Raw genomic sequence first — 27,563 nt, 5'->3', positions numbered from 1 at the left:
ATGCATCAATATTCAGTTAAAGTAAGAACAATTTTTTAATACAGTATTAAAAATTAATAAGTAATTTAAGCTTGTAATTTTCAGAAATTAAAAATTTTCAGATATTTATCCTTAATTCGACAGTTGTAAAGGTGTTGGCCATGATAAATGTAAAAACCACTTTTTTTTTAATTAGTAGTTAAAATAATTTTAAAAGTAAGATATCAATTAATAAAACTTTGGTTCATCATTTATTTTTTTGTTAAATTGTTAAAAAAATTATATACTATATATGATCAAAACAAATTATTATCATTTATATAATGAAAAGTTCTATGTATATAAATATAATTTAGAAAACAGAATATAAATATTTATAGAAATAACATGTCATTAAAGTGTATGATAAAATTTTACTAGCTTACAATGCTGTCAATATATAAAATATAACACTATAAAATATCAATACATAATAAATACTATAAAATTAAATTATTAGATATCATTACTATTAGTTACCGCTAATTTTAGTCGATATTGTTCTACCATATGTTCTAGTTCAATAATATGTGCCTGAAGTTTTCCAACATCTGCATCCTTGCTTGCATCACTTCCAACTTTAAAACTTATCTGAAATTAAGAAAGAAAAAAATGTTATATTTAATGAAAAGTTCTTTAAAAATTATATAAATAAATAAAGATTATCCAAAGATAAATAATAACCCATTAAAACATAAATTATCATCGTTTAAATGGTACCATTATCATGGTACATATAAAAATGAATAACAAAGTGAGATAATTATGAACAACTGATCTTAGTCATCATATTTCCAATGAGGTTTACATTACAAAGCATTAACTTTACAGATTTTTAATAAACTAAAAATCATTTTTGTGAAATGAAATTGAGACATTATAATCTGGATAATGCATAAATTTGATATTTCAACACCCAAAAGAAAAACAACAAAAATGAGACAACATGCTATTCTCAATTTCTTTCTGTTTTAAGCTAATTATATTACTTCAATATATTTACTACATCCTTATTGCTTGTTTAATAAAATCACTTCCTCTTCCATTTTTCTGTAATGAAATGATTTTCTTCCATTTTTCTATAGTTATTGCTTTCTAAACATCCTATCATTAAGTTAATTAAATTTGAATATCTTAACACACAGTCCACCAACAGTTCATCTTTTTACAAATTTCTCACCTTTCATAGTTATCGAAGTCATTTTCATTTCAAATTTTATTAACTACCTTAATTTTCAATATTCTTCATAACTCAATATTTCAAAGGTTCCTGTTCTTTTCTTTTCAGTTTATCATAATTGTCCACGTTTCACTATCATGAAGTATTAAACCCCATAAAAATATTTTCAAGAATTTTTTCTAAATATTCTTATACTTTATACATCGGTAATAATTAGATATCTATATTTGTTACTGAAAGTTTCTTCTCTGCAAGGAAGCTTTCTGTCGCTTGTGCCAATCTGTTTTTGACACCTGTATTACATTATACATTCTTTGAGATTTTAGTATATAAATAGTAGATTTATCCCATGGATAAATATGTAGCAATTTTTTTCATTATAAAAAAGGTATAACCTTCGATTTTTTTCCATATATGTTGGGATATAAATGAACTTGGATTAGAAAAAGTAGAAGTTCAAATTTTTAACACTAACATATGTCACCAATTAAATATAAAACTTTGTAAAAAATATCTTTTTTAATCAATGAACACAACTTAATAAAAACTGTATTCTTTTCAAGTGCGTACAATGAAAATAAAAGCTTGTACTGGAAAAGATTAATACGTAATTATTACTGAACCTAGAAACATTTACACCCATCTAATAGGATAACAATAATAATTGTACTTTCACTTATGCATGTTCAATTTATTACAGTTTTCATGTTTTATTAGTTATATTATTATATAATTAGTATTAATAATTCAATAAATAGATAGAAAAAACAAGAATTTTAATTTAAGTGTATTTTTAAATTTAAAAAAATCTTAACTAGTGCTTGAATGTGTATCTGTAAATGGACCAAATTAGATGTATAATTATTATTATTATTACTATTGTACAATTCTTTTTTTTATAATATTTAGAATTTTCAATTTTTTTTTGTATGGTTGGTTGTTTTCATTTCATTGTTGACTGTAATATTATTATTATCAACACTTACTTGAAGTTTGCATTATATGTCCATGTCATTATATGTCCAGTTCCTCTGCAATTTCATAATCTTCTCTGTCTTCATCAGAATAGTCACTTTCATCACTACTATCTAGATGTGGTAAATTTATCCATCATTTTATCAATTAGTAGTTCCATCTTCCTAAATTCAGTTTCAGCTTTTTTTTTTACATGTTTACTGTTTGATATCCAATCATCCTTATTTATTTTATTGAATTTTTCCTAAGCTAATTTTTAAATGTGATAATATTATCACATTTATGTTTTCAGAACTGATCATAATATCTTGATCAGATTTAAATCGGCATGATAAAATGAAAGTTGCAGAACCTAATGCCTGTGTTTTTTTAACAGTTCATAAAAATAGTACATAATTTTTTAATTATGTCACACAGTTGCGGTTTTAACATTGCTTTATTAAATGGAATATTGTTCTTTTCTAACCAATTAATCATGCCACTTTTCTTATTATCTGAATTCGGAGGCTTCTCTAGAAGTGAACTGTGGTATGGCGCATAACCAAAAAGAACCACTGACTGGGGAGAAAGACCAGGAATTAATTTTTCAGATGCCTTAATTTTTCAAATGTTAATGCTGTCGTGATAGTTACCACTTTTTGAACTCATTTTCCCAGTTAACATTGCATTCAGAATGAATCCCACTTCTCCTACAGTGTGAATTAATATAGATCACCTTTATTAATCAGCACTTTTACTCTCTAGCACTATCATTCGATCAAATAAAAAAATCAAAGAATTTCCTTTTCTGCAATAAAGTCATTTTACTTTTATGGATTGAGGGATATTCTATCCTCTTCCATCAGATGTCTTCTTTTTCAATTAAAAGTTTCCCATTATTATCATCAATTTTACATCACTTAAGCCCTAACTCTTTCAGGATAGCTGCTAGTGTAGTTCTAGAACCTTTAAATTGAATACTCTTTTGAAGTTCTTCACGTAATTTATTTAATTTAGGCAGTCAATCAAAGTTGTCTAATCCACTAACTGGTTTTGAATATTGTTTAGACTTTTTTTGGCTGCAATTTAGATTTAAGAACATTCCTCTTTTCTTTTCACAGTTTTACAACTTATGATATTGAATTTCCACAAGCTACAGCAGTTCTTTCTACACATTTTTGTTTGTCTTTCAACTTTATAAAATCATATTTGTTATTAACTATTTCATGAACTTGACTACAAACTTTTTATACTTAATTATGGATTTAAATTCTGCCATTCTAAAAAAAAATTTACTAACACAGATGTGCAAAAAACATACTAATTCATTAATGCATACAAAACATTAACTAGCACGTCACATATTATAGAAGGAAACAACTGTACATTCGTACAAGGACACGTCAAGAACTGAACTAAATCATTTTATTAAAAATGAAAAGTAACATTAGTATTGAATATTAGTAAACAATGCAAAAAAAAACTTGCTTAGCTGTTCTATGAATACATATAAAATGACTAAGCTATTGTTAAATTATTATAAGTTGTAAGGTGATGTTCATTACTATAACACTTCAGTTTCAGGAACATTTCAGTTTTATGTGGTATAAAAAATGATCCACCGTACCATGTTTATGTAAGAATTTATATAGGTAGTACACTATCTGTACCACTATTCAACATTTGGAAAAATTAGTGGTAGAAAATTTGTACCACTATCCTTGAGGGTTATTTGAGCATACTACATTAGAATTAACATATAATTCAGGATCTTGCAAAATTGAAAACCCCTTCATTCCATAGTGAGTTTATTTTCTTAAATTTTCGACAACAGTGTAGTGTATTATCATTAGAAGTTCTGACCAAAGAGGAGAATGTCTGTCTTCCCTGGAAGTATTAGTGTGCACAAATCATGTCTTGATCAGATACTAAATATAATATAAAGTGTACTATTTCTTTTACAGCATTTTGATACACCATATTTGATAATGAATATAATAAACAGTCTGATGTTATAACTTTTATATAAAAAAAAAATTCATAAGTAACAATTATACATATATGTGTAAAAAAAAAAAATTACTTACCGTATTGTCACTACAGTTAGAAAGTGTTAAAGAATCATCCAAAGTATCAAGATCAGCACCCAAACCACTTTCACTGTGACGCAGTGGTTGACAGATAGCAAGACCTGCCAATAAATAAACACTGATGTGTTTCTAAGACATATATAAACATATATATATATATATATATATATATTAAATTCTATTTACATTAATTAACATGTACATATTAATCTTTTTTATTACTGATAAAAGATCAATAAATATACTATTAACAGGGAGATATTAATAAAAAAATACTGATTAGCAGAAAATAAACAACTATGTGCAGATGCAATACATTTGCAATCTAATTTTGTAATAAGAATAAAAGAAATTTAAACTCATTTAAGCAAGTTAGATAACACATTTTCTATATTTAGTTTATGATAAAAAAAATATAAGCTCATAAAAATGACTAACATGTACACTAGTTCTGCCACAGCATATAGGACTGTTATATCACTATGTATAACAATGAAGTAATAGCAAATTTTATGACAAATGTGCTATTAAGTTTAATAGTTCTTACATAGACTGTATGGAATGATCATAAAAAGTTTCCATTAATTATTTATAACTCTTCAATGTATTGTTTATCAGAGTGATTTTTTTTTGTTGTGTTTACTTGGACGTACAAATTTTGAAGATTTTTTTTTTTAATCAGTCATTAAATATATTTCACTTATAAATATTAGAAATTAGATTTTAAAGTTTACTGCTTTATTGTTTATTGTTACTTATTGCACGTGGATAAACAATAATTATAAATTAATGCAAGGTAAACTACAAAAGTTTAAGGTAATTTTTCCAAATAAGCATGATATTTTTGACTTCCACAAAACATAAATTTTACTGATTATTTATCAGCCACATATTTATACATTTTTATAATAACCTCATTTTGGAGTACAATAAATATCAGTCATAAGTAAACAAATGTTTACTCAACACATAGTGGTAAGTTTAAAATTACCAGTTGCAGTTCTGCCTACATAAAAGGGTGATCAAAAAATAATGACAACTTTTTAATTTAAGACAATGTGCATTATGTCTTTTCGACTAAATTTGTCTTTGTGTCATGACAGCAGCATTGTCTTATATGCATATCAATGTTTTTAGCTCATTTGGACACTTCAAATATGTCAAGTGAGTAATTAGGATATTTTTATTACGAGTGGTGATTTATTTTGTTTGAAAATGACAGGAAAAACCTACTAGATCTGCATTAAGTTTTGCATTAAAAATGGGATAGAGTGCAGTAAAATAGTGAGGATGTTACGTCAACACTAAGGGTTTTGAGTGGTAAAAGTGGTTTCAAGGCCATGGAAAATAAAAGGGTAGAATATCTGAACAGATCAATAACTGAAGAAAATATTAGAAAATAAACATCATTGTAACCAATAATAAATCACTATTTGACAAATTGCTGAAAAGATGGGAATATCTTATGGCCCATATAAAACAATTTTGACTGACATTTTGAGTATGAAATGAGTAGCAGCAAATTTTATTCCAGACTTTTCAACAAGGGCAACATTGCAGAACAATTGTTTGCTGACATAGTTGATAACTCAGAATTATTCAAACGTGTCTTAACATATGACAAAAGGTGGGTGTACAGTTATGACATTGAAACAAAGATTCAATCATCCCAATGAAAGTTTCCAACAGAAATGAGACTTTACAAAACATGTGGAGTTTGATCAAATGTTTAGATTCTCTTCCCATTTTTTTCGACTGCAATAGTATTGTCCATTTCGAATTGCTACTACGTAAAGTATCAACTAAACAGCATTACTTAGTCATTTGACAGTAAGTTTACATGAGACAATCTGAAAGAAAACTATCACAAATGTGCGCAAATTATTCTTGGAATTTGCACCAGAACAATGATCCTGTTTACACTTCACTACTAATTTGCTATTAATTTAGCTAAAACATACATCACACTGATACTACAGCCTCCACATTCTCCCGACATGGGACTCTGCAACTTTTTTTTTTATCCCCACTAATTAAGAGAACACTGAAAGGATTATTTTCTATGATAGATGGAAAAAAAATCATTGCTTGGTGAACTTAAAAGTCCATACCAAAAAATGCTTTCCACAACTGTGTTGAAGATCACAAAACACTCTGGGCATAAACATGTAGCAACTCTGGGGGATTGAAGGGAAAAATGTCAATGAGAATAAATAAAGTTTTTTTGATAAAATTAAAACTTCCATTATTTTTTGATTACACCTCATTCTTTACAGACAAAAAAGCATAGAATCTTCATATAGGAATATAGAATTCTACAATGTAAGTATGCTTATTCAGAGTTAATATGTAATAAATATATATAATATTTTTAATACCACTTCATATACTTAAAATAATTCTACTTATATACAAATGTAATCATCACTGATTTTTTTCTTTTAAATCTTTATAAAGAGCAATGATAATTTTATCTTTTATTTACTTTAATAATACAGAAAATCTTGTGCATAATTTATCATCTACATTGCAAGTGATAAGATAATTTAGACAAACTTATTACAAACAATAACATTTATAAGTAAATAAATAATGCACTAAAAAGTTTAGAAATAATGATAGATTATATTTTTATCAATATGAACAAATTTATTTAATTATAACAAGTTCAAATTCTACATGTAGTTCCATTAGGAAGATAAGATGAAAGAGATAACCAGTGAAAAAAATTCCAGATGTACCTTTTCTAATATAAAATTTTGTTTATGTCAACTAAAAAATGCTCAATAATAATTGGTTTTTAAACTCTTTTCTTACAATATGACAAATCATATATATAACTTTCTTAAATTGCTAAAATAGAGTTAGTAGTAACTTAAGGTCCTGTGGTGGCCCATCATCTTTGGAGGCATAATTTCTAAATGAACATTAAAAATATAAGAGAATGTTTACATTTGGCCAGAAAATTCAAACTGAACATTATGGTTCAAAGCAGTTGATTATTTTTATTAATAGAGATGGTAACATAAATCTTAATTAAATATTTTTTAACTGATATTCATTTAAATTTAAATAACCATATAAGGTCAATAATTTAGAAAATTTACATAAGTATTTATGCATAGTTAACTGGAGGCATTATAAAGAAATATTTTTATTAAACCAGTTAATAATGGGAGTCCTTTTAAGCAATATTTTATCTAAAGTATCCAAACATCTGGAAATGATATCTAATACAATCATATGTCATATTAAACACATTATTTTGTTAAATAGATTAAATTTATTAAAAAATAAAATCTTTTATTAAAAATTAAATCACTACAAAAATGGAAAATGATAAAATAACCTTACAGCAACTGATACAATAAAAAAAAGAATAATTAACAAGAAAAATCATCCCATCTACACTCACATAAAATGGTAGGACATTTTAATATTATGTATGAGCATTATATAACATGTGTTTGCAACAAATTAAATTAGGACATAAAAACATGCAATTAAACAAATGGTTACAATAGTAAAGAGACTAATAAAAATAAAGCTAAATTTAGAATAAATTTACAGCATAAGATAAAATAAAACACTTTAGAGCCTAGACAATAAAAAAATAAAGTTTATTTCACAAACATAAAAAAAAAATTAACAATACAGACTCATGAAATAATATATAAAGTGTCCGGGAGGATTCTGCTTCAAAGGTGTATTTCTCTCATTAAAAAAATGGGCCTAAGAACTGTATCACCATTATTTTATATGAAACAGGGTGTAACAAACAAAAAAATTAAGTTGAAAAACACATTTTTTTAGCTTTGATGTAAAATAGCTTTGTTAAATTGTAACTAAACAAATAAAACTTATTGGTTAGACTGATAGAGAATTTAATTCTGAGAAAATTGATGTAAATTATCTACCAACACATTCCACAACAGCAATTTAGTAGTACTTCCATGAGAAACAATAACAGAAAAAATACATTAATAGTGTAACACGAACTGAGTAACGAATTCCTACCAATTAAGAAGAAAGTAGTAGAAAATATAATAACGGGAGAAATCCGGAAAGGAGCTAAAAGAGACCCTTTTACTAAAGGTTTGTTTAACAATCGTCTTTTATAATACTGCCCACTGACATACCTAAACAGATGTTGCTCCATAAGATGGGTTATCAGGGTAGGAATTTCATGGGATATGTAAATCATATGTAATACAATTCTGTTTTGTATGTAATCACTGTCTGTTATTATTATTGTTGTTGTGATTACTAAAAATTATTATTTCGTTTATTATTGACATTTATTATTATTATTGTTTGTTGTTGCAATTATTGTTATTCTAATTATTATTGTCGCTTATTATTATTATTGATTTGTCTTGTTTTACTTATATTCTTTAACTAATAAATTGTAATTAAACATTTTCAATTGTCAGCCTCTTGATATTCTGATCGAGCCATGAACACGCAACAATATATATTTGTCTGTCTGCAGTATTATGATGTTATTTCTTAATTATTAGTGCATTAATTCTCCATTAGGGGGTGCTGTAATGATGTACAATATTAGTAATCTGTGTTTTACCTACCAGAGAGCAATGCTCAACAAACAAAATTTTCAAACATTGTTATGGTTATGATTCAGAATCTTGCTTCGGTGTGCTATATTTGTTACTAAGAAGTTATTTTCAGTATAAAATTCTATTTAATTTGTGAAGTTTGCATTTGTGAATTATGTGTTTTTAAAAAGTTCATTTGCATTGATTTAAGCTATTGAAAACAATTAGCAATTGATCTGTTCTGTGGTAAAAGAGAAATGCTGTATAAATTTACAAATCAGGAATATGTTGACATTAATTTCATCTATGGTTTCTGTAACAGCAATGCTACATGAGCTGTTGAAGAATATAGTCAAGAGATTTCCCAGTTGAAACATTCCTAACCGGCAAGTTTTGCAGATACTCACTGGCACCTAAGGGAAAGCAGAACATTTAATATTCACACAACAGTATATGGTGGATTACACAGTGAAGATTTATCCATATCATCCTCAAACAGTTCAATGTCTTGAAGGTGACTACAATCTGTGGCTGAATTATTGACAATGGTTATTACAAAACAATGTGCTTCCACTGCTGATTTTATTTACAGATGAAGCAACACTTATATGAGATTGGAAAAACAATACACAAAACAAACATTTTTGGAAACACGACAATCCTCATGAAACTGAAACTAATTTCTTTTTTATTAAATATCTGGTGTGGGATAATAGGTAATATTCTTATCAGACCTCACATTTTAAACAGTAGACTCAAAGGCAATTGTCTACTGCCTGAACTTTCTTCAAAATGAGCTGTCATTACTTTTAGAGAATGTTTAACTTAGAACAAGAACTAATATGTACTTCTAACACATATAATTCTGCATTAAGAAAAAAGAATTTTCTTACACTATTATTTATTTTTATTGACTTTATTTAAATGCAAGAAGAAGAAGATTACTGGCGGACAGCGAAGATCATGGGAGAAAAGTCCAGAAGCTGCCCGACAGAAGAGAGCCATGGGACTATTCAAGGTTTACAGAAAGGCTGGCTGTAAAAGAACAGAAGAAAAAAAGAAAGAAGAATGAAAACTGGCCTGCTAACATGAAGAGGAATCGACACGACAGAGCCCAGCAGAGATGTAGCAGTGAAGACAGCCTGAGTGAAGTAAGACTACAAACTTCAACTTCACCTTCACCTCACCTATTATCCCCAATCCACTTTACCTAAACACTTACAAATATGGCCCCAGCTGGCACATGCATCTCCCATCGAAAAGAGGAGCGCATTGCTTCCTCTAAACACTAGGGCCCCCAAAAGGCATATTCCTGTTAGGCCGAAAGGTGCTAGCACCAAAAGAATTTTAGAGGACGGACTGAAGGGGAATCATGCTGGGAGCATGAAGCTCATCTGCGAATAGTCTCCCACAATCTGCCACAGTCAATTACTTCTCCTAGTCTACAGGACCAGAATGAAAAACACCAACTCCATCCATAAATAAAACACAAAAATATCTATAATCGCCACTAAATAAATAATGACCTGTCAGACAAACGAAAGACACAGCAGCAATAGACATTTGTCCAGGTTCTGCAATTAGTAAAGAGATAATTAAAAACTCCCGCTACCCTTGGATTCAGTTCCGAATCCACCAAAAATGCATAGCTATACTATTATTAACAATTCTATAGGTATGTAATAGTTTTTCATTTCCAGTTTTATGAAGACAAAGTATTTACAAAGCACAAAACTACTATTATGGACCTGCCTTAAGGTAGAATACTTTATAGGTGTTAAGTTTAAAAGAAATTCATTTCAGTAAATTAAAAAGTCTCAGATTGATAACTTTATAAGTCCATGTACACATTAGAGCAGAATTAAAACTGAAAGAATAAGTATATATATATATATTTCTTTTGTGCATGTGTATGTCACTGAACTTCTAAACGGCTGGACTGATTTTGATGAAATTTTGTGTGTGTGATTAAGTTGATTCAAGAATGGTTTAGATTCACAATTTGATCCGATAGAAAATGTTTTTTTAATTAATTTATTTATTTATGTGTTGTTGCTGATCTTGCGATGGTTAAGGTTCACAATTAAATCCGGTAGGCAGCGCTGCGATCGCGTTTTAGAATTTTTTCTTAATTTTTGGCATATCAGTCAGAACCAGTAGTTGGTGGTGCGATCGGATTCTAGGAAATTTTTTTATTTTGTTGCTTTTTCGCATATCAGTTACTTGCGTCATAGCTTAATGTTGTTATTACATTAAAATTCGTATTCTTAACAGTGTACTGTGTTTAGAGAGTAGTTTGAATTAAATCCGACAGGTAGTGCTGTTCTGACAATTGGATTTACATTCTGACTTTTATAAAGTGAAAGGTTAAATTTTATGAAGTTCGTAATGTTTTGTAAGTTTCTTAATGTTGAGTATTAATTGTAATGATTTTGCAGCCACAACCCTTTTCGTTAAAAAATTATTTTCCACCAAATACTGTGATTAGAGAGTGGTGTGAATTAAATCCGATAGGTACTGCTGTTGTTTTGCCATTTGGATTTATTTACCTTCTGACTTTTATAAAGTGAAAGGTTAAATTTTGTGAAGTTCCTAATGTTCATTGTTTTTAAGGTTTTATGAAATTTTCAATTGTGTTCATTTAATTTGTATGTATACTCAAATCTAGCAATAGCGAAACATTGCCGAGTCTGCTAGAATTGCACGCTTATTGAGAATATTATTTATTTAAATAACGTTTTAAAGTGTAATTAAAAAATATACATTGTGCAAATTTGTAAGATGCAGTATTGAAGTGAGTATTTTACATGATTTTTCATGAATTTTAATCATGTATACCCCTGCATTCAATAACAATCAACTTAACCTACAAATTTAAATTGTCAGTTCTCATTTGATTCTATGAAGTATTGAACGGGCTCTTTGAAAATAAAAATGTCAGTTTGTAAAATAAATTATAACATTTATAAAATTAAAATATAATTTACATATAATAATTATAGTTTAAAGTATATTTAAAAAATTGAAGTTATAATTTTTGTAGCTGATTAATTTTATAAAAAATTTTCTAAAATTGTTTTTAATTTACAATTATCTAAAATTTGGTAAAATAGATATTAAAATAAAGAATGAGAAAAATTTCTACTAAAATTTTAACAACGTTGCTTTTTTTACAGTGCTTTAATTTTTTATTAATTGATTAATTAAGCTATCACATGGTTATGAAACTTTAAAATTATTAAATTAAAAAAAAATGCAGGAGGTACTTTTTTAAAATGATCTTAAGTGAAAATTAGAAGTAACGTGGATGAAAATTTAGGCACTTACGTATTAACGCCACCACAGCTACAGCTTTATTTTTAAAAAAAGTAGTCAATCAGATTTCGGTGGAAAATGAACAGTCTCTTTATTAATTTTAATAGATGATTATTTATATTTATTTATTTTATAAATATAATTTAACCACACTTAACCTACGCTTGCTATCCTTGATTAATTAATACCGTAATTTTTTGAGTATTTATTTAATAAATTCAGTAATTATTGCAATTATTTATTATTTAAATAATCAAAACACTCCTGTTAATTAGTCAAGGTTAGCGAGCGTAGGCTAAGTTTGGTTAAATTATATTTATAAAATAAATAAATATAAATAACCATTATTAAAATTAACAAAGAGACTGTTTTGAATCTATGTTAAACTCTATATCGGCCCATTTTACACCGAAATCCGATTGACTACTTTGTTTTTAAATAAAGCTGTAGCTGCGGTGGCGTTAATAAGTAAGTACCAAAATTTATTAATTACACTAATTATTAATTTTACGATGTTTCGATTTTCATCAGATATCTCAATATTTAGTGAAAATAAATATTAACCATACTACACATAATTAATCAATATACCCATTACAATAATGCAACAATCACAAACTGATAATAGTCATATTAATGAAATTTCATCCACATTCCTGCTAATTTTAACTTAAATAAGTTACTTATATTTATGTGTTGTGCATTTATTACAGAACAATGCCACGTCAGGACAATGTCTGTCGGGTCCGCTAGTATATATATATATATATATATATAGCATTAAAAACCTTTAATGAGATATTAGTTATAACTTTTTAAATAAAAATAAAAAAATCAGAAAGATGGAAATACCTTCCATTCGAACATTATCCAGGGACAGATCATTTTCTGTACAACATCGTCTAACTTTACCCTGACGAGGACTGGGAGACACAGAGCACCAACTGCCAGAATCCAACAACGTACCAGGTGGAGAATGACCTCTGTGCTTTGTACCACCCCCTCCTCCTTCCAATGATACACAGCTTCCTTGTCTGTAAAATGAATAACAGAAAAGGTTATTACTAACAAATTACGAATAAAAATAAAGAACTTAAGCTTATACATGTCACATACTGAAAAAAAAAGGTGCATATTTCTAATTTATAGATGCTCAAAACTCTGCAGTCAATTGGATCAGTAATATCATCTATTCTTCTAAACAGAAATGGGAGATTGTATTCTTGATGATCTAACAAGGTTACTAGGAAGACCAAGCTACAGAATTTCTAAGCGAAAATACAGCGCATGTTCCCCACAATGTTTGGTGGAGACTTGCATTAGCTTTTGCAAAATGGATAATTCTAGACAATGGGGAATAAATATTCCTAGTAATGGAATTAATTAGAAGATTAAGAGAAAAGTACAATTATTATAGTATCCAGAAATTACATTTAAAACTAATACCAAAAAGTAGGATTTTGAATGAAGTAGTAGTGATATTTTTTTTAAATGTTATGCCTCCAAACTTAGTAATCTTTTTTTTGGGTAAATAATAAACTAGCACACCTCAGTTATAAGGATAAAATAGTTAACTGCTATGCACAAGGTTAAGTCAATAATTAATAAAATGTTTCTGAAGAATTTTTTAATCCAATGCAAAAAGAGTATTTCATATTTTAATGAAAGAATTAAATGAATGTATATGAACATGCATGAAACCATGCATTTTGTTTATACAACATATTTGTAATTTTATTTATATAACAAAATCATCTATTTTTACTTTTATTTCAATTTGGTTGAAACAATGAAAAAAATGTTCACATTCTTATGAACATTATATTCCATTATAAATAAAACACATCTTTTTACACTAAAAAGTGTGTGTAAAAAGAAGAATGTTAGTGTCTGCTTGTCTTTTATAGAAATCTACAGTTTTATTCACATTGTGATGAAATTTTGCACGCAACAGATCCAAACTGAGAAAAATTGTAATCTACATTTTATTTTGAAAAAAAACTATCCTCACCCCTGTTTTACACCCCTTTAAACAAAATTTTAAAGTCTAACTTTTCATATAGTACTCATGCGAAGTGGGAGATAGCCTCCAGTAATAAATATAACACATCATATATGGGCCTCCAAATAGTGATAAAAACCTTTTTCTTCTATATAATGGGCAATTTTAGATTCTAGTGAAATAATAAATCAAAAAGCAGATAAGAGATTTCTATTTATGAACAAATGTATGGAATAAGGTCAGATTGGATCCATTTTTTATTATTATTAAGATATAAAACAAATTATGTCTTTATGATATACTATAAGTAAAAAAAAAAAACTCATGCCCCAAAATTATGCTAAAACCTAAAACCTCTCTCATTGTATTGACAAATAAGAATTCATTTCATAATGATCATGCTTTTAAGATTCATTACAGTGAATGTAATGACTGGCAAATTACATGGTGGTCATGAAATTTATTAAAATTGCTAAATAAAAAAAAAAAATTAAATCTTTTAATGTTTCTTTATTAATTTGTTGGACCCAAAAGGTATGATGAATTAGAAGTACATTATTAGACTATATACAAATCAAATAAATCATTTGTATAACTACATAATAAATTAACAAAGAGAATTTGTTTGGAATAAATAAATTAAAATAATTTTGTTTATCGAACTGATGTTAATAAGTGAAATATGTAAATGTTACAAATAATGTAAATCCATTTCTTTTCTATTGCTGCAGGTATTTGCATTAAAATATTATTTTAAAATAAAAAGTAAGTTATCTAAAAAATTAATATAAGCAAAAAGTATTTTGATTATATTAAATAGAAATTAAACTGTAATATATTAATTTATAACTTAAACGAGCTAGGAGCTTGTAAATGTAAATAAAAATCAAATTTAAGAAATAGAAAACAGCTTTTTATCTGATAAAAAAACTTATTTTCCCAGTTTATAACCTCCACATACAGCTTTCCTATTTAATAATAATCTAAAAATTTTTTTTCTTTATCACTCACTGCTGAATATTCCCAGAACATCAATCATTATTAGTATTTTCAGGGCATTTAATAACTGTTTTTGTATCATTTTGTTTTAAATCATTGGTTCTTTAACCTCAATCCCTTAAACACTAGGGAAAATCTTGACATCCAGTGCAAAGGCAAGGTTTCAGTCAACCATTACACTTTTGAGATCCAATACCTGTTACAAAACAGAATGGTATGTAATCAAGGATTGTCATGTCAGAGAATCCAGCTGTTGGTAAACAGATTGTTTGTCTATTCCCTCCTCAATTTACTGTACCTGCTTTATAATGCAGTATGCAAGGCTGCATGCACACCTTCTTAATTTCTCAAAGATAATCATTCAAAACAAAGTGACATTTAAAAACATTTAGTGAAGCATAAGAAAAATATTAACTAACATATTAAAAATACATCATATTTAAAATGTATGAACTGTTCCATTAAGCACAACACATCGTCAATACGTAAGCAAGTACGATTGTAGTGGTTAACAATGGATTTATAAAATGCTAGATAGTGATACTGACAATCAGTACTTATTACTGTAACAGGTGTTTCTGTTAAAATAAGCTTTTACAAACATATTTGAATAGTGCTTTTATAGTAAAAAAAATTTCACACAATTTCATAGGAAATTTGAATATCTCTTTTTCTTAGGGACTATTTTTGTAGTAAAATGAGGTAACTCTGAGGCACAAAGCAGAAATTAACAAAAGAAGATAAAATAAAGATGGAACACCCAAACTTGCTTTCAAATACATAGTTATTACTATTGACAATTTAATAAATATTATTAAAAAAAATATTAATATAATTTTGGGAAAAAGTAGTCCACTAAAGGATAAGTTTTTACATAATTTAAGTTTTTTATAAAAGAAAATTTTTTTCTCATTTTTCAATGAAATTGAATTATTTATTTTTTTAAACAATTCTACAACATTAAGAACAGGATCAGCAATATAAATATTAGAAAGATGGATTTTATTTTGTTTGTTGTTGTCAATTGGGTTTAACTGTAAGAGAAAGTTGGAAGTGAACTGATGAATCAATTTTATAAAACCGCAAAAAAAATATTAGATGAAGAATATCTAAACATTAGAAAACAGTACTAGTGAAAAAAATTTGATCTGGGTTTTCTTCCATATAAGGAAACATAAAATGCTTTTGAGTTACTCAGTAGAAATAGAAACAAGTAACAGTTTATAAATGATTAAGAAACAAACTTTAAAAGAAAAAGTTAGGTTCAAATTAATAAATATCTATTTATCTTTTACATCATCACAAACATAACATAAATCAACATAAGCATTAATATAGATCATAAAAGGTTTCTAAATGAGAACTGGAAACATACACTTTCTTATGTAACTTCTTAATTAAGAATGCTTTATCTACTGGACAGAAAATACAAATAACTTACAGAATATTTATGGACTACCAAAAAGTATAAAATAATCAAAATAAAAAAAAAGATTTTTAAAAATCGGATATTGTCAGTCTAATAATAAGCACTTTTCATTTAAAGTTAAAAATTAAAAGTTACAAATATGGTACATTAAATATTAATTAATCCATAATCCTGAGTGCAGGGAATACAATACAGGCATAAAGTACATAAGAAATTTAACTTACTTCCGATTAGAAAGACGTGTAGACAGAGATTCAACCTGAATAGTGAGTTCATCATTTCTATCACGCAATTTTGTATTCTCTTCTTTCAATTCAGCCAACTGTTCCACAAGCGAAGCAACTTGGTCACTGTTACTCTCCAACTCTGATAACTAGATTGAAAATAGAATAAACTATATAAAAACAAAACAACAGATTACAATGGAAAAAAGGTTCATTAATAATGTTTTAATGCAAAACACCTTTCTAATTATCTATAAATTTGTAAATAACACCTGTACTGAAATTTTTGTAGTTGAAGTAAGTGTAATACAGTAATGTGAGGGTATAAAAGGAGGAAAAGTTTTGTCCACAGGAGGGGAAAAGCATCTGCAATTATATAAGCTAACAAGATAAAAATAAATTTAAAAAAAAATACTAACTCTTAACTGCAAGGCCTCCATTTTTTGTTCTTGTTCTTCTGCTCGTTTTTGTGCCATGTCATAATCTGATAACTGCTCAACTAGACTTCTATTTTCCTTTTCCATATTTGCACATTCCTTTAAAAAAAAGCATAACTGGAGGTAAAATATTAAAGACATAGCTAACAAGCTACTTAATTAATTGAATTATATTAATAGTTTAACTTAAATAATGAATACTAAATTATTAGTAATAGCAATCTAACAGATCAGAAAAAGTAATGTTAATCACTTAATTCTTAATCCATTTAATACTAACCTAAAAATTGTAAACTTACACAAGTTCCATATGTTTTCAATGTTATCATTACACAACAACTTAATTTTTTAATAACAATTAGTACTTTTTATTATTGATAAAATAATTTGTTTTGTTTTTTTAATTAAAATTTTTAATTCTTTGCTATTTAAAACAGCTAAAGACTTTATTTACAAAATTTATCTAACTAATTATTAATTAACTAACCTTAACAGTAATGCAAAAGTAAATAAAAAATAAGATTTTTTTATAAATATTACAGAATAAATGTAACCCTATTGCTGATCAATTTTTACTGAGCTGTCAGTGTCTACACGGTCACTCCTGTACAGAAAATTAACTCACAGAAAATGATCTAACAAGGAAGGTTTCATTGTAGTATTTATGAAGAAATAAATTTTATTTATAATATGTCTAAATTGAAAAGTATAATTTTCATAATGAGATAAACTCAAATCTGATTAGTACAATACAGGCAGTAGAGAATTAATAAAAATGTTATAAAAAAGTAAAAATTAAAATATTCTTACCTATTAATTAAACATTTTTTTAGAAAAAGAAATTTGAAGATTTAAATCACAAAAAAAGAATATATATATGTATAAAACTTTCTGAAAATCCAAATAATCTATCAACATACTGACCACCATACCAATCAAAGTGAAAAACAACAACCATTTGTTGCAATATAAGTATAGTATTATTGATTATAAATATAATTTAGAAATTTTTGAAATCTGTTAACAATAAAAAATTAGTATTCTTGAAAAATAATACATTTATGAATTTAAACAAAAATATGAAATTATTCACCAACAGATTAGATTGCTATGAAGATGATGCTTTAATTAAAGTCATAGTGGGTTGTAGCAGTTTACAACAATGTTTATGAAATTGTGTGATGTTTTAAATTTATATCATCCCAATATGGCAGTGAAGCTGTGTTGTTTATGTTTTGTGGTTGTTAGGGTTTGTTTTCTAAATTTTTAAGTTTTTACTTCTTTTTTGTTTTTGTGATATAATTCTAGAATTATGTACTGACTGATAATGCGGGATCCTGTGAAAGTCGACTTTTGGTATTAGATTTTTTAAAAGTTTTTCTGTTACTTTGATGGTTAAGTTGTTGTTTCCTGATATATATATATATATATATATATATTTTTTTTCAAATACAGCAAAAATCCAATATTGTTTATCTAAAATGTTACGTTCATATTTTGAATAACTATAATTGATATAATAACATGTGTTCGAAGATGTTGTTGAGTTAAAAAAGCAAAATATTTTTTAAACTGCACAGAATGTTTAACAACATCCTAGTAAAGTTGTTAGTATATCAGGTTTCATGACAAATTATAGCAACAATTGGGTTAATTAAGAAAGTGCACAACAGATCGAATTTATATTTAGATATGACTGAAAAATTTCATTAGATATGAAAAAATTTCTTACAGATTGTAAAGCTGCTAATTCAGAACGTAATCGAATTTCTTCTTCTTGTACATCAGCTAATTTTTTCTCTAATCTAAGAGTAGTTGCAGTAAGCTTTTCACGTTCAGATACAAGTTGCAAACCTAATTGTTTTACTTGTTCTGCATGTCTTTGCTCCAACAATCTAAAACATCAAAATGGTAAGCGACATTATTATAAATCAAATAAATATTTTGATATTTAATAAAAAATTTACCGCAATATATTTTGAGGAAGAAAAAAAATACTGCAAAACAAAATTAAAACTTATCATTAAATTATCAATATTTTAAGTTTATTCAATATTATATTTAAATATTCTACCTAATTCTGTAAAAGAGTACCTGATTCCCAAAAAAGATTTGTTAAGTGAAAAATTCATTTTAACATCCGTAAAAATATTCATTAAAAGTTTCTGTACAGATAATAGTCTCTATTAATAAAATCACAATGACTACAAATGTTACTGTTACAGCTTTTTAAATTATTTCCCCTTAAATCCTCTATTTATAAAAAGACACTTTCCTTTCACCAGACATTTAACTTTTTTTAAGAGAACAAGGCAAGGTTATGTGACAGATATTTAATGTAAATAAAATGAAATTTTTAAATAAAACTCAATTGATGCGACACATATTTCTTTAATTTTAAAAAAAATTTCTGTTTCAGACACAAAGCTAATGAGATTCTGGCAACACAATATATAGATTTCTGTCACTTCTGAAGATAAGAATGCATAAGTGTTAAGTAATACTGTACAATATCTTGCAATCAGAAATATTACCTAAATGAAATCATACCTAAATGAAACTAATAAATCTCAGAATATACATAAACAAAAAATTACATTAGAGATTGCCATCTATACAGTTTTCTTAGAATTGAAAGACAAAAAGAAAACTGTCAGTAAGTCATCAATCCAGCAAGAATGATTTCCAGCAGAAGGACTTTGGTAAATAGTGCCTCTACCTCAATCTCAAACGTGAGGATGAAATAACAGAGGTCATTAACACCTACCACTTCAGTAATGTATATTTGTCAAGTTTCTCAGTGTCTATTAGGTCTTAAAACCCTGTTTGTTTATTTGCACTTTTTCTGATTTATTACATGGTTTTCAAAAATGGTGAATTATATAAATTGCTATACGGTAACGCAGTATAAGACTGCTGTTTGCTAATAATAACAAACTGACAGTTTTTTGTTAGTGAAATGCTGGCGAAGGAAAAAGTAAAGATAAATTAGGATATGAATGCTTCTAGGCATGCTTTTATAAAGGTTAGATCTACATACCATGCGAAACTTTCCCGCACCTTCATGTGGAAATAAGTAAGAGTTAACCTTTACAAAAGTATGGTGTGGGACAGTTTCTAATCATAATGATTTTTTTTCTCTTAGTTTATTATTCTATGTGAGGTCTGTGAAGTAAAAAAATATAAAAATACTTCTAAAGAACAGTCTGAGGAAGTCATGGTTGAATGCTTAAGACTATGCAGTAGCACAACTCATTGTTCATAGTTTTATGTAAATGACAAGGAAGCAATGCTACTTACTGCCATAAATAGGCAACACTGCAATGAATTTTGACAAACCAAATACTATATAACCATTGCAAAAAATGAGTCGTCAACCATAAACATGGAAGAGTATGTTCTGTCTAATTTTAACTGTGATGGTAATGTGAAAAATTACCAGCTTACATAATTTTCACAGAGATGATGTTCAAGATTCTTAAACAGCTATAGTAAATTCTTATTTGAACACATAGGGATGGTTCCAAAAAATGATCAACCAAGTCAAATCAGTCTGGAATAACAAGAACTAAAAGTTTAGTAGTTTTGGTTATCAACATATTCTAATGTCATGCTACTTAAGAATTAAAATAACTTTTATGGCGGAAAAACAACCAAATAATCATTCCTGGTAGGCTTTCATTCATTCATTTTTCAGCCTCAATGTGTGTGTTCAAACACATCAATCAAAGACAATTTAAATCATCTTTAAATGAACTGGCTGACAAATGCTGAACATCAACTGACAGAGTGTGGTAAAGATAGAACTCTTGGTTGATAATAAAAAGGTAGGATGACTATAAAAAGGGGACAGTGGCTTAAAAAAAGGAATTTCAAAATGTGAATGACTCAATCCATTGCTATCACAACTAGACGGCAGCAATAAAGGCGAGAGAATTTTCTGATGTGGACAACTAACTGTGATAAAGTCTGCATAAGAAAATAATAATGTTCAACTTCTTGTTTTCTTGAAACCAAAACAATGTATTTTCATAATTCATTTTATTCACATTACAAAAAATTCTGAAAGACTATTTCAGAAACATTATAATTTTTTACAATTAAAAATATATACATCATTAAGTAAAATGTACTGATAGATATTTTATTTTACTTTAAATAAATGGGTTGGTTTTCCTACTAAAAAAATTGTTTTTCTTCTATAAAACTTCAATTTTTAGACTATAAAACATGACATTTAATTTAGTAGGTACATATTATCAACAATTTTTGAGTACAAAAAGTATGAACATTATGCTGAAAAATAAACTAATGCTTAGTTTTATGCTGACATATTTTTCAGGTTACCAAATGTTACACTCTCTACCATTGTGTACAAATCTGCATATTTCCTGTGATCTAAATTCAAAGTAGGATGATTCAGAGTTGAATTTGCATGTAGTTCAGGCAATGGGAAACAGCTTCACTATTTTCTAATAAGCCTGGTAGTTTCACATTACTTGTGAAAGACCTGTGTTTTCATCAAACTGCCTAAAATTGGTTATTGGACTTAGAAGATTTACCCATTCTCAATGAATAGTTAAAATATTTAAGAACCTATATCTTATATAATATGATTTACATATGTAATCAGTAAGTATTACAGAGTAATAGAAGTTTGTAAGTATTCGTATACTCACTTTACTTGAATTTGTGTAGAACGTTCCATTCGAGCATGTCTGTCATCAACTTCCTGTGCAAGAAGTGTAGCTCTGTGGTTAGCTTCTGCTAGATCATTACGTAATTTGTCTCTCTCACCAGTCATTTGTTCAACTGAAGTTCTGAATATACAAAAAAAAAATTAAACTTTCTTCAAATTCTTTAATCAATAAATGAACGCATGTGTGCATACATGCACACACATACTTGGTACAGCATATAAATAAAATGTACAAAAGTTATTTTTTAAGTAAGAAATACTAATAAATCCTGCCCCTTTAAATGATCTGATTGTACAGCAATTAGTTCATCCCTCTATGATGAACTAATGAGTTCATTATATAATTTTTTTGAATAGTTGTAACTGTATTAAGGTAGAAAATATTTAGTTATTTTGAAAGGTAATCTGGAATCCAGTCAATTGTGAATTTAAGTAAATATTCTGTTTGCACTGCCAAAATCTGTTATCATGTTGAGTGTTATTTGGAATTTTTAAGAGGATTATGCATAAATAATATTTTTTGTTTATTACGTAAAGGATATATGTTCATGTTTTTATATAAAAATAGAGTACCCGCTTACCAACAATTGTGAGTATTGACTATCCAAGCGCTTTCGGATTATTCCTCCATCATCACGGATTACTGATTAATTATCAATTTTATAGTTGTACACTTAAATTTTTATAAATGGGAATTAAAATGAAAATAAAATTTAAGATTATTATGTTCATAACAGTTGACTGTCAATAGTTAAATTAAGTCAATGTTACATGAAAAACAATGTCAGCAAGACATTTACAACTGTTATGCAATATAAATTGAATCAGTCACCCAACCTAATAATTATTGTATAATTTGCTTGAATAAAATATCATTATCAAATCTGATCTGTTCATTTATAAGTTTATTATTATTATTCATATATATAAAGGGTTATTCACGGGAACCAGATGTTTTTGAAGTGGGTTGTACTCGGGCGTTCGTGGTGGAGGGGCACGTGGCTGGTGTCTGACGTTTCCTGTGTTCATAGCATTTACATTTTAGTCGATGAGATGGAGCCGTGGATGCTAGACCAACGCCTGTACATGTATGACGAATCTGTAACTGCTGTTCAGCGAGATTTCCGCTGTCAGTTTAATAACCATCGTAATGCAAGTGTCCCTTCTCTAACACAATATTGCGATGGGTAAACAACCTTCGAACAAGTGGTTCAATATTGAAGAAAAAACCACCGGGTCCCTGACGAACTGCTAGCACTCCGGAGAACATCCAATGTGTAAGGGAAGCCATTGTCAGAAGCCCATGCCGCTCTATTCAGAGGCATTCAGCAGCGCTTCAAATGAGCTCAAGTACGGTAAGATGAATTCTGCATACAGACCTGCATTTCCATCCTTACAAGATAGCCGTTATGTAGCAGTTAGAGCAAGATTTCATGCAGCGATTACAATTTTGTCAACAAATGCTTACCATTTTTGAAGAAAATGAAAATTTGTTATTGTTAATGACTGACGAAGCCCATTTTCATTTGAATGGCTTCATCAAACAAACAGAATTGCCGGTATTGGGCAGAAAGAAACCCACATCAGCTTCACGAGAGACCACTTCATAGCCCAAAGGTGACTGTCTGGTGTGCAATAGGAAAGGTCGGTGTTATTGGACCATATTTTTTTGAAGAAAATGACGCTGCCGTAACTGTAACAGCTGATCGTTACATTGCGATGTTGAATACATTTTTCATCCCTGAGTTACGAAACTGGGGAATCGATTTTCAAAATGTGTTATTCCAGCAGGATGGAGCTACAGCGCACACAGCGAGGGCAATGATGGGTGTTCTCCGTAACTTCTTTCTGGGACGGATCGTTTCCAGATTCGGCAACATTCCTTGGCCCCCTCGGTCCCCCGATTTGAGTAGTTGTGATTTTTTTCTGCGGGGGTTTCTGAAATCGCGTGTGTACGGCAATAAACAGCGTACATTGGAGGACCTGAAGATCGCAATTCGTCATCACGTCACCCAGATTGATGTAGACATGCTGCAAAGAATCGAGGCCAGTTACCGTGAAAGGCTACAACAATGTATTGCCCAAAATGGACATCACTTGCCGGACATAATTTTTCGTTCATGAGTAAGTAACAAATGCTTTGATTTAACAAGTGTTTCAGTACCAATAAAACTTTTTTAAAGTAAATATTCAATTTTTTATGATTATTTTAAAAACACCCGGTTCCCGTGAATGACCCTGTAAACATGTCAATGTTTCATATATATATATGAATAAATTTCATATATATATGAAATTTCTTCAATATACTTGTTTTATGAATTTTATTAGTGTATTCCAATATTTCAAAAAATGCTTTGTATACTGTATACGGTATACTGGATGAAGAACTTAGAAATCTACGGACTGATATCGCTAAATTATCTGTTAGTCCTCTAGTCACATATCTTAGTGCAGCATTAAGTTTATCTCATGTCCAAATTAAGCAGTTAAGGTTAGTATTACATCGTAATCTTATTGATTCTGATTTCTTATTTAGAGATTCATAACAACCTTTCTTATTCAAATTATAAAGTTAAAAAAGATAAGCAAACTTTTAAACTCTTAGCAAAATTAGAGTTTTACACGTAATTATTTCAAAGCAAACTACTACTGTTAAGTACAAAAATACTGTTGTCCATAAACAGCTAAAATTGTAATACTTATATAAAATATAACAGTTAGGTCATTTTCAGTAAAAAAGGTTTTATAAACAGAAAATTTAAAGTAGGTTAGTGAGATATTTACAGCTTAATATTCATTTTTGTATATAAAACATTTTGGTTGAAGCATTTTTTAAATGCTTTGTGAGGTTGTTATTCTACATTTTAAATAACACTGCCATTAGCCATCAATTTAATATACCGGGTGGGCCAGAAGTCGCTTCCTACTGTAAACGTTAAGATAAACATGATCTTCCCATCGATTTTAAATTACCTCCTTTTGTTTTCATCAGATAGTTATTGACAAAAACACCATAGTGCACTGCTGTTCAATCAGACATCTGTTGTATACAGCTGTTATTATGTTCATTGGACATTTTTGATTCTAACTTTTGAAGATGTTTGTTAATGAAGAGTTAGTTTGAAGTTGAAGTTTGAAGAGCCTTAAAAACCTAGTACAAAGGTGGTTATAATTTCATAATAAATGACTGGAATAATCATTTCAACACTGTTCCACCGACACAGAAGGCTGTTTACAGTTTACGAAAATGTTTTGGGAGAAATGCATCTGCAGTGGACTGCCTCAGGTCAGGTAGGCCATCATTAAGTGATGAAAGTAAGGTTAAAATTTTTCAAGCGGTTATCCAGAGCCCTGTCTAATCATAGGCTATTTCTCAAACAGAATATTTCTAGAACCTCTGTTCGAAGAATTTTACATCAAGCTAAATTCAGATATTGTATACCTCATCTCATATATGGCCTATTAGAAGTTGATCCTGATGGTAGGCTTCAAGTTTGCGAGATAATTTAAATGAAGTAAGAGAAGATGATAATGAGTTGTTTTCTAAGATAATTTGGATTGATGAAGCAACTTTCAAATTAAAAGGCCACATCAACACAAACTGTACCTATTGGTTCAAAGAACCATAGAATTGTTTTTGAGAGGGAGTTAAATCAACCTGGTGTTACCATTTGGGGTGTAACTCATGTTGTGGAGTAATTGAGCCTTGCTTTTTTGATGGAATAGTAACTGGAGAGAAGTACCTCGAAATGTTGGCAACCTATGCCATTCCCAGGCCAAAAATGAATTCTGGTACTTCCACCTACTTTAATTTATACATGATGGAGACCCATCCCATTATCCAACAGCTGTGCAGAACTACATTGGTAATTTATTTGCCAGGAAAGTTATTGGATGACGAGGGACAATAAATATGCCACCCAGATCTTCAGATCTTTCATCCATGGATTTTCTCTTTTAGAGGATTGTTAAAGATAAAAGCCTATGCTACAAAACCACAAACTATTGGGATCTTGAAATATGCTATTCAAAATGCTTTTGAAGAAATAGATTGCAACACACAACTGTGCAAACAAGTATGCATAAGTTTGCCAAGTCATCTGGAGAAATGTATAGACAAAGATGGAAAACAATTCAAGAAACAATGTAATAAATAATCATGTAGATTCAATAAAGTGTTAGTTATGAATTCAGTTTGTTTTTGTTTTGTATTCAAATAATAATCGTCAAGGGTTAGTGACTTTTGGCCCACCAGTATGTTACATTTTTGCTACTTGTTTCCTTCCACTTGCCATGTACAAACTTTTTTGCAGTACACATTTGCCATATATAAACTGTTGTGCAGTATAAATTCAGTCAGTTAGCCAAATACAATCCAAATGCATTTTTTGAAATATTGGAATACACTAATAAAATTATCTTAAAATAACATAGACAAACATGCATCTTCAGCCATGTAAGAAAAAAGTGAATTCTTAGCCAATTGATTATTCTATTTCTAGTGTAACCTATTATTTTGTCTATAAATTACTGTTTATATTTAAATTACATCTTGATAATTGTGAACTGAATGAATAATAAAATTAAATTTGTTACATAGTTTTTCCAAGCTAACTTTCATTTCCAAATTTTAACAGCTCATTAATTACACTATAATTTAAAATATGTTTTTTCTTTAAGTGCTAGATTAAGGTATTTCTTTTGTTCAAAATATTTTTAAAATTAGAATATGAAGCACGGTTCAAAAGTAAGGCTGATTATTTTCAGAAAAAAATTTATAATGGTTTCAAATACTTACATATTTACTTTATTTTTCTACACAATCACCATTTTGTTCCAAACACATTAATATAATACACTGTCATTCACTCGTGCCATGGAGGCTGGCTCTCCCACTTCTTTGTAATTCTTCATCTCACCCAGTGCTGGGTAGACTTCTTTTATTGTGAGAGGGTTATGTATTCTGGTGGTGTTGTTATTGGGGTGTAGGTGTTGAAGTTTAACCCTCCGGGTTGGTCTAGTGGTAAATGTATCTTCGCAAATCAGCTAATTTCCAAGTCAAGAGTTCTAATGTTCAAATCCTAGTAAAAGGCAGTTACTTTTATAGGGTTTTGAATACAAGATTGTGGATAACGTTGTTCTTTGGTTGTTGGGTTTCAATTACACAAATCTTCGATCTATAAGAGATATGGTATGACCTATAAGAGGTATGATAGGTTGGTCGACCTATGAGACTGTACTTCACTTATACTCATATATATCATCCTCTGAAGTAATAACTGATGGCGATTCCGAAAGGCTAAACAGGAAAAAAAAGGTGTTGAAGTTTGTCCCAGATTCGAATCCCAGTCAGGCATGGAATTTTTACATGCTACTTGTCATTAATTTCAGCCTCTGAAGCAATACCTAACGGTGGTGCCGGAAAAAAAGATGTTTTAAAGTTTAGGAGTTGTGTCGGTTCTTTGCAATTTAGGAGTTTGTTGAAATATTTAGCTAGTTTTTCCTAGCTAAATATTTAATACTTTTATTACTATTTCAACATGGATTTCCGTGTTGTTTTTATTGTTATGGGCCAGTTCACAGTTTTCATTCTTTATTATAATATTGGGGGTTTGTATTTTTAGAGCTGATTTTTAAAGGTTTTGTAGTATCTCAAC

The 27,563-nt window shown here is 28.5% G+C and overlaps 1 protein-coding gene across 1 annotated transcript; it reads right to left on the bottom strand.

The window, feature by feature from the left end:
* Nucleotides 1-438: 438 nt before the first annotated feature.
* Nucleotides 439-22,023, bottom strand: LOC142320856 (ninein homolog). The gene is made up of 7 exons (XM_075358829.1): nucleotides 21,884-22,023; nucleotides 18,937-19,099; nucleotides 17,187-17,303; nucleotides 16,768-16,916; nucleotides 12,966-13,147; nucleotides 4,240-4,343; nucleotides 439-609 (listed from the first exon to the last, which is right to left on the bottom strand). Exons 1-7 carry the CDS (start codon nucleotides 22,006-22,008, stop codon nucleotides 475-477), a joined length of 975 nt encoding a protein of 324 aa, XP_075214944.1. The 5' UTR covers nucleotides 22,009-22,023; the 3' UTR covers nucleotides 439-474.
* Between the last annotated feature and the right edge of the window lie 5,540 nt (nucleotides 22,024-27,563).

The sequence above is a fragment of the Lycorma delicatula genome, chromosome 3 (assembly GCF_047948215.1).
Source record: "Lycorma delicatula isolate Av1 chromosome 3, ASM4794821v1, whole genome shotgun sequence".
Lineage (NCBI taxonomy): Eukaryota > Metazoa > Arthropoda > Insecta > Hemiptera > Fulgoridae > Lycorma > Lycorma delicatula.
Note: the sequence above shows the minus strand (reverse complement) of the source record. Positions and strands in the feature narration are given on the sequence as shown.

Bases quoted from the DNA above. Each gene is read 5' to 3' on its own strand.
- LOC142320856 (XM_075358829.1), bottom strand. From the start codon at position 22,008: ATGACTGGTGAGAGAGACAAATTACGTAATGATCTAGCAGAAGCTAAC. The intron at 16,917-17,186 runs GTTAGTATTTTT...TTTTCAATCTAG, and splicing joins TGGAGGCCTTGCAGTTAAGA to TTATCAGAGTTGGAGAGTAA. The intron at 4,344-12,965 runs GTATTTCCATCT...ATTTATTGGCAG, and splicing joins GGATAATGTTCGAATGGAAG to GTCTTGCTATCTGTCAACCA.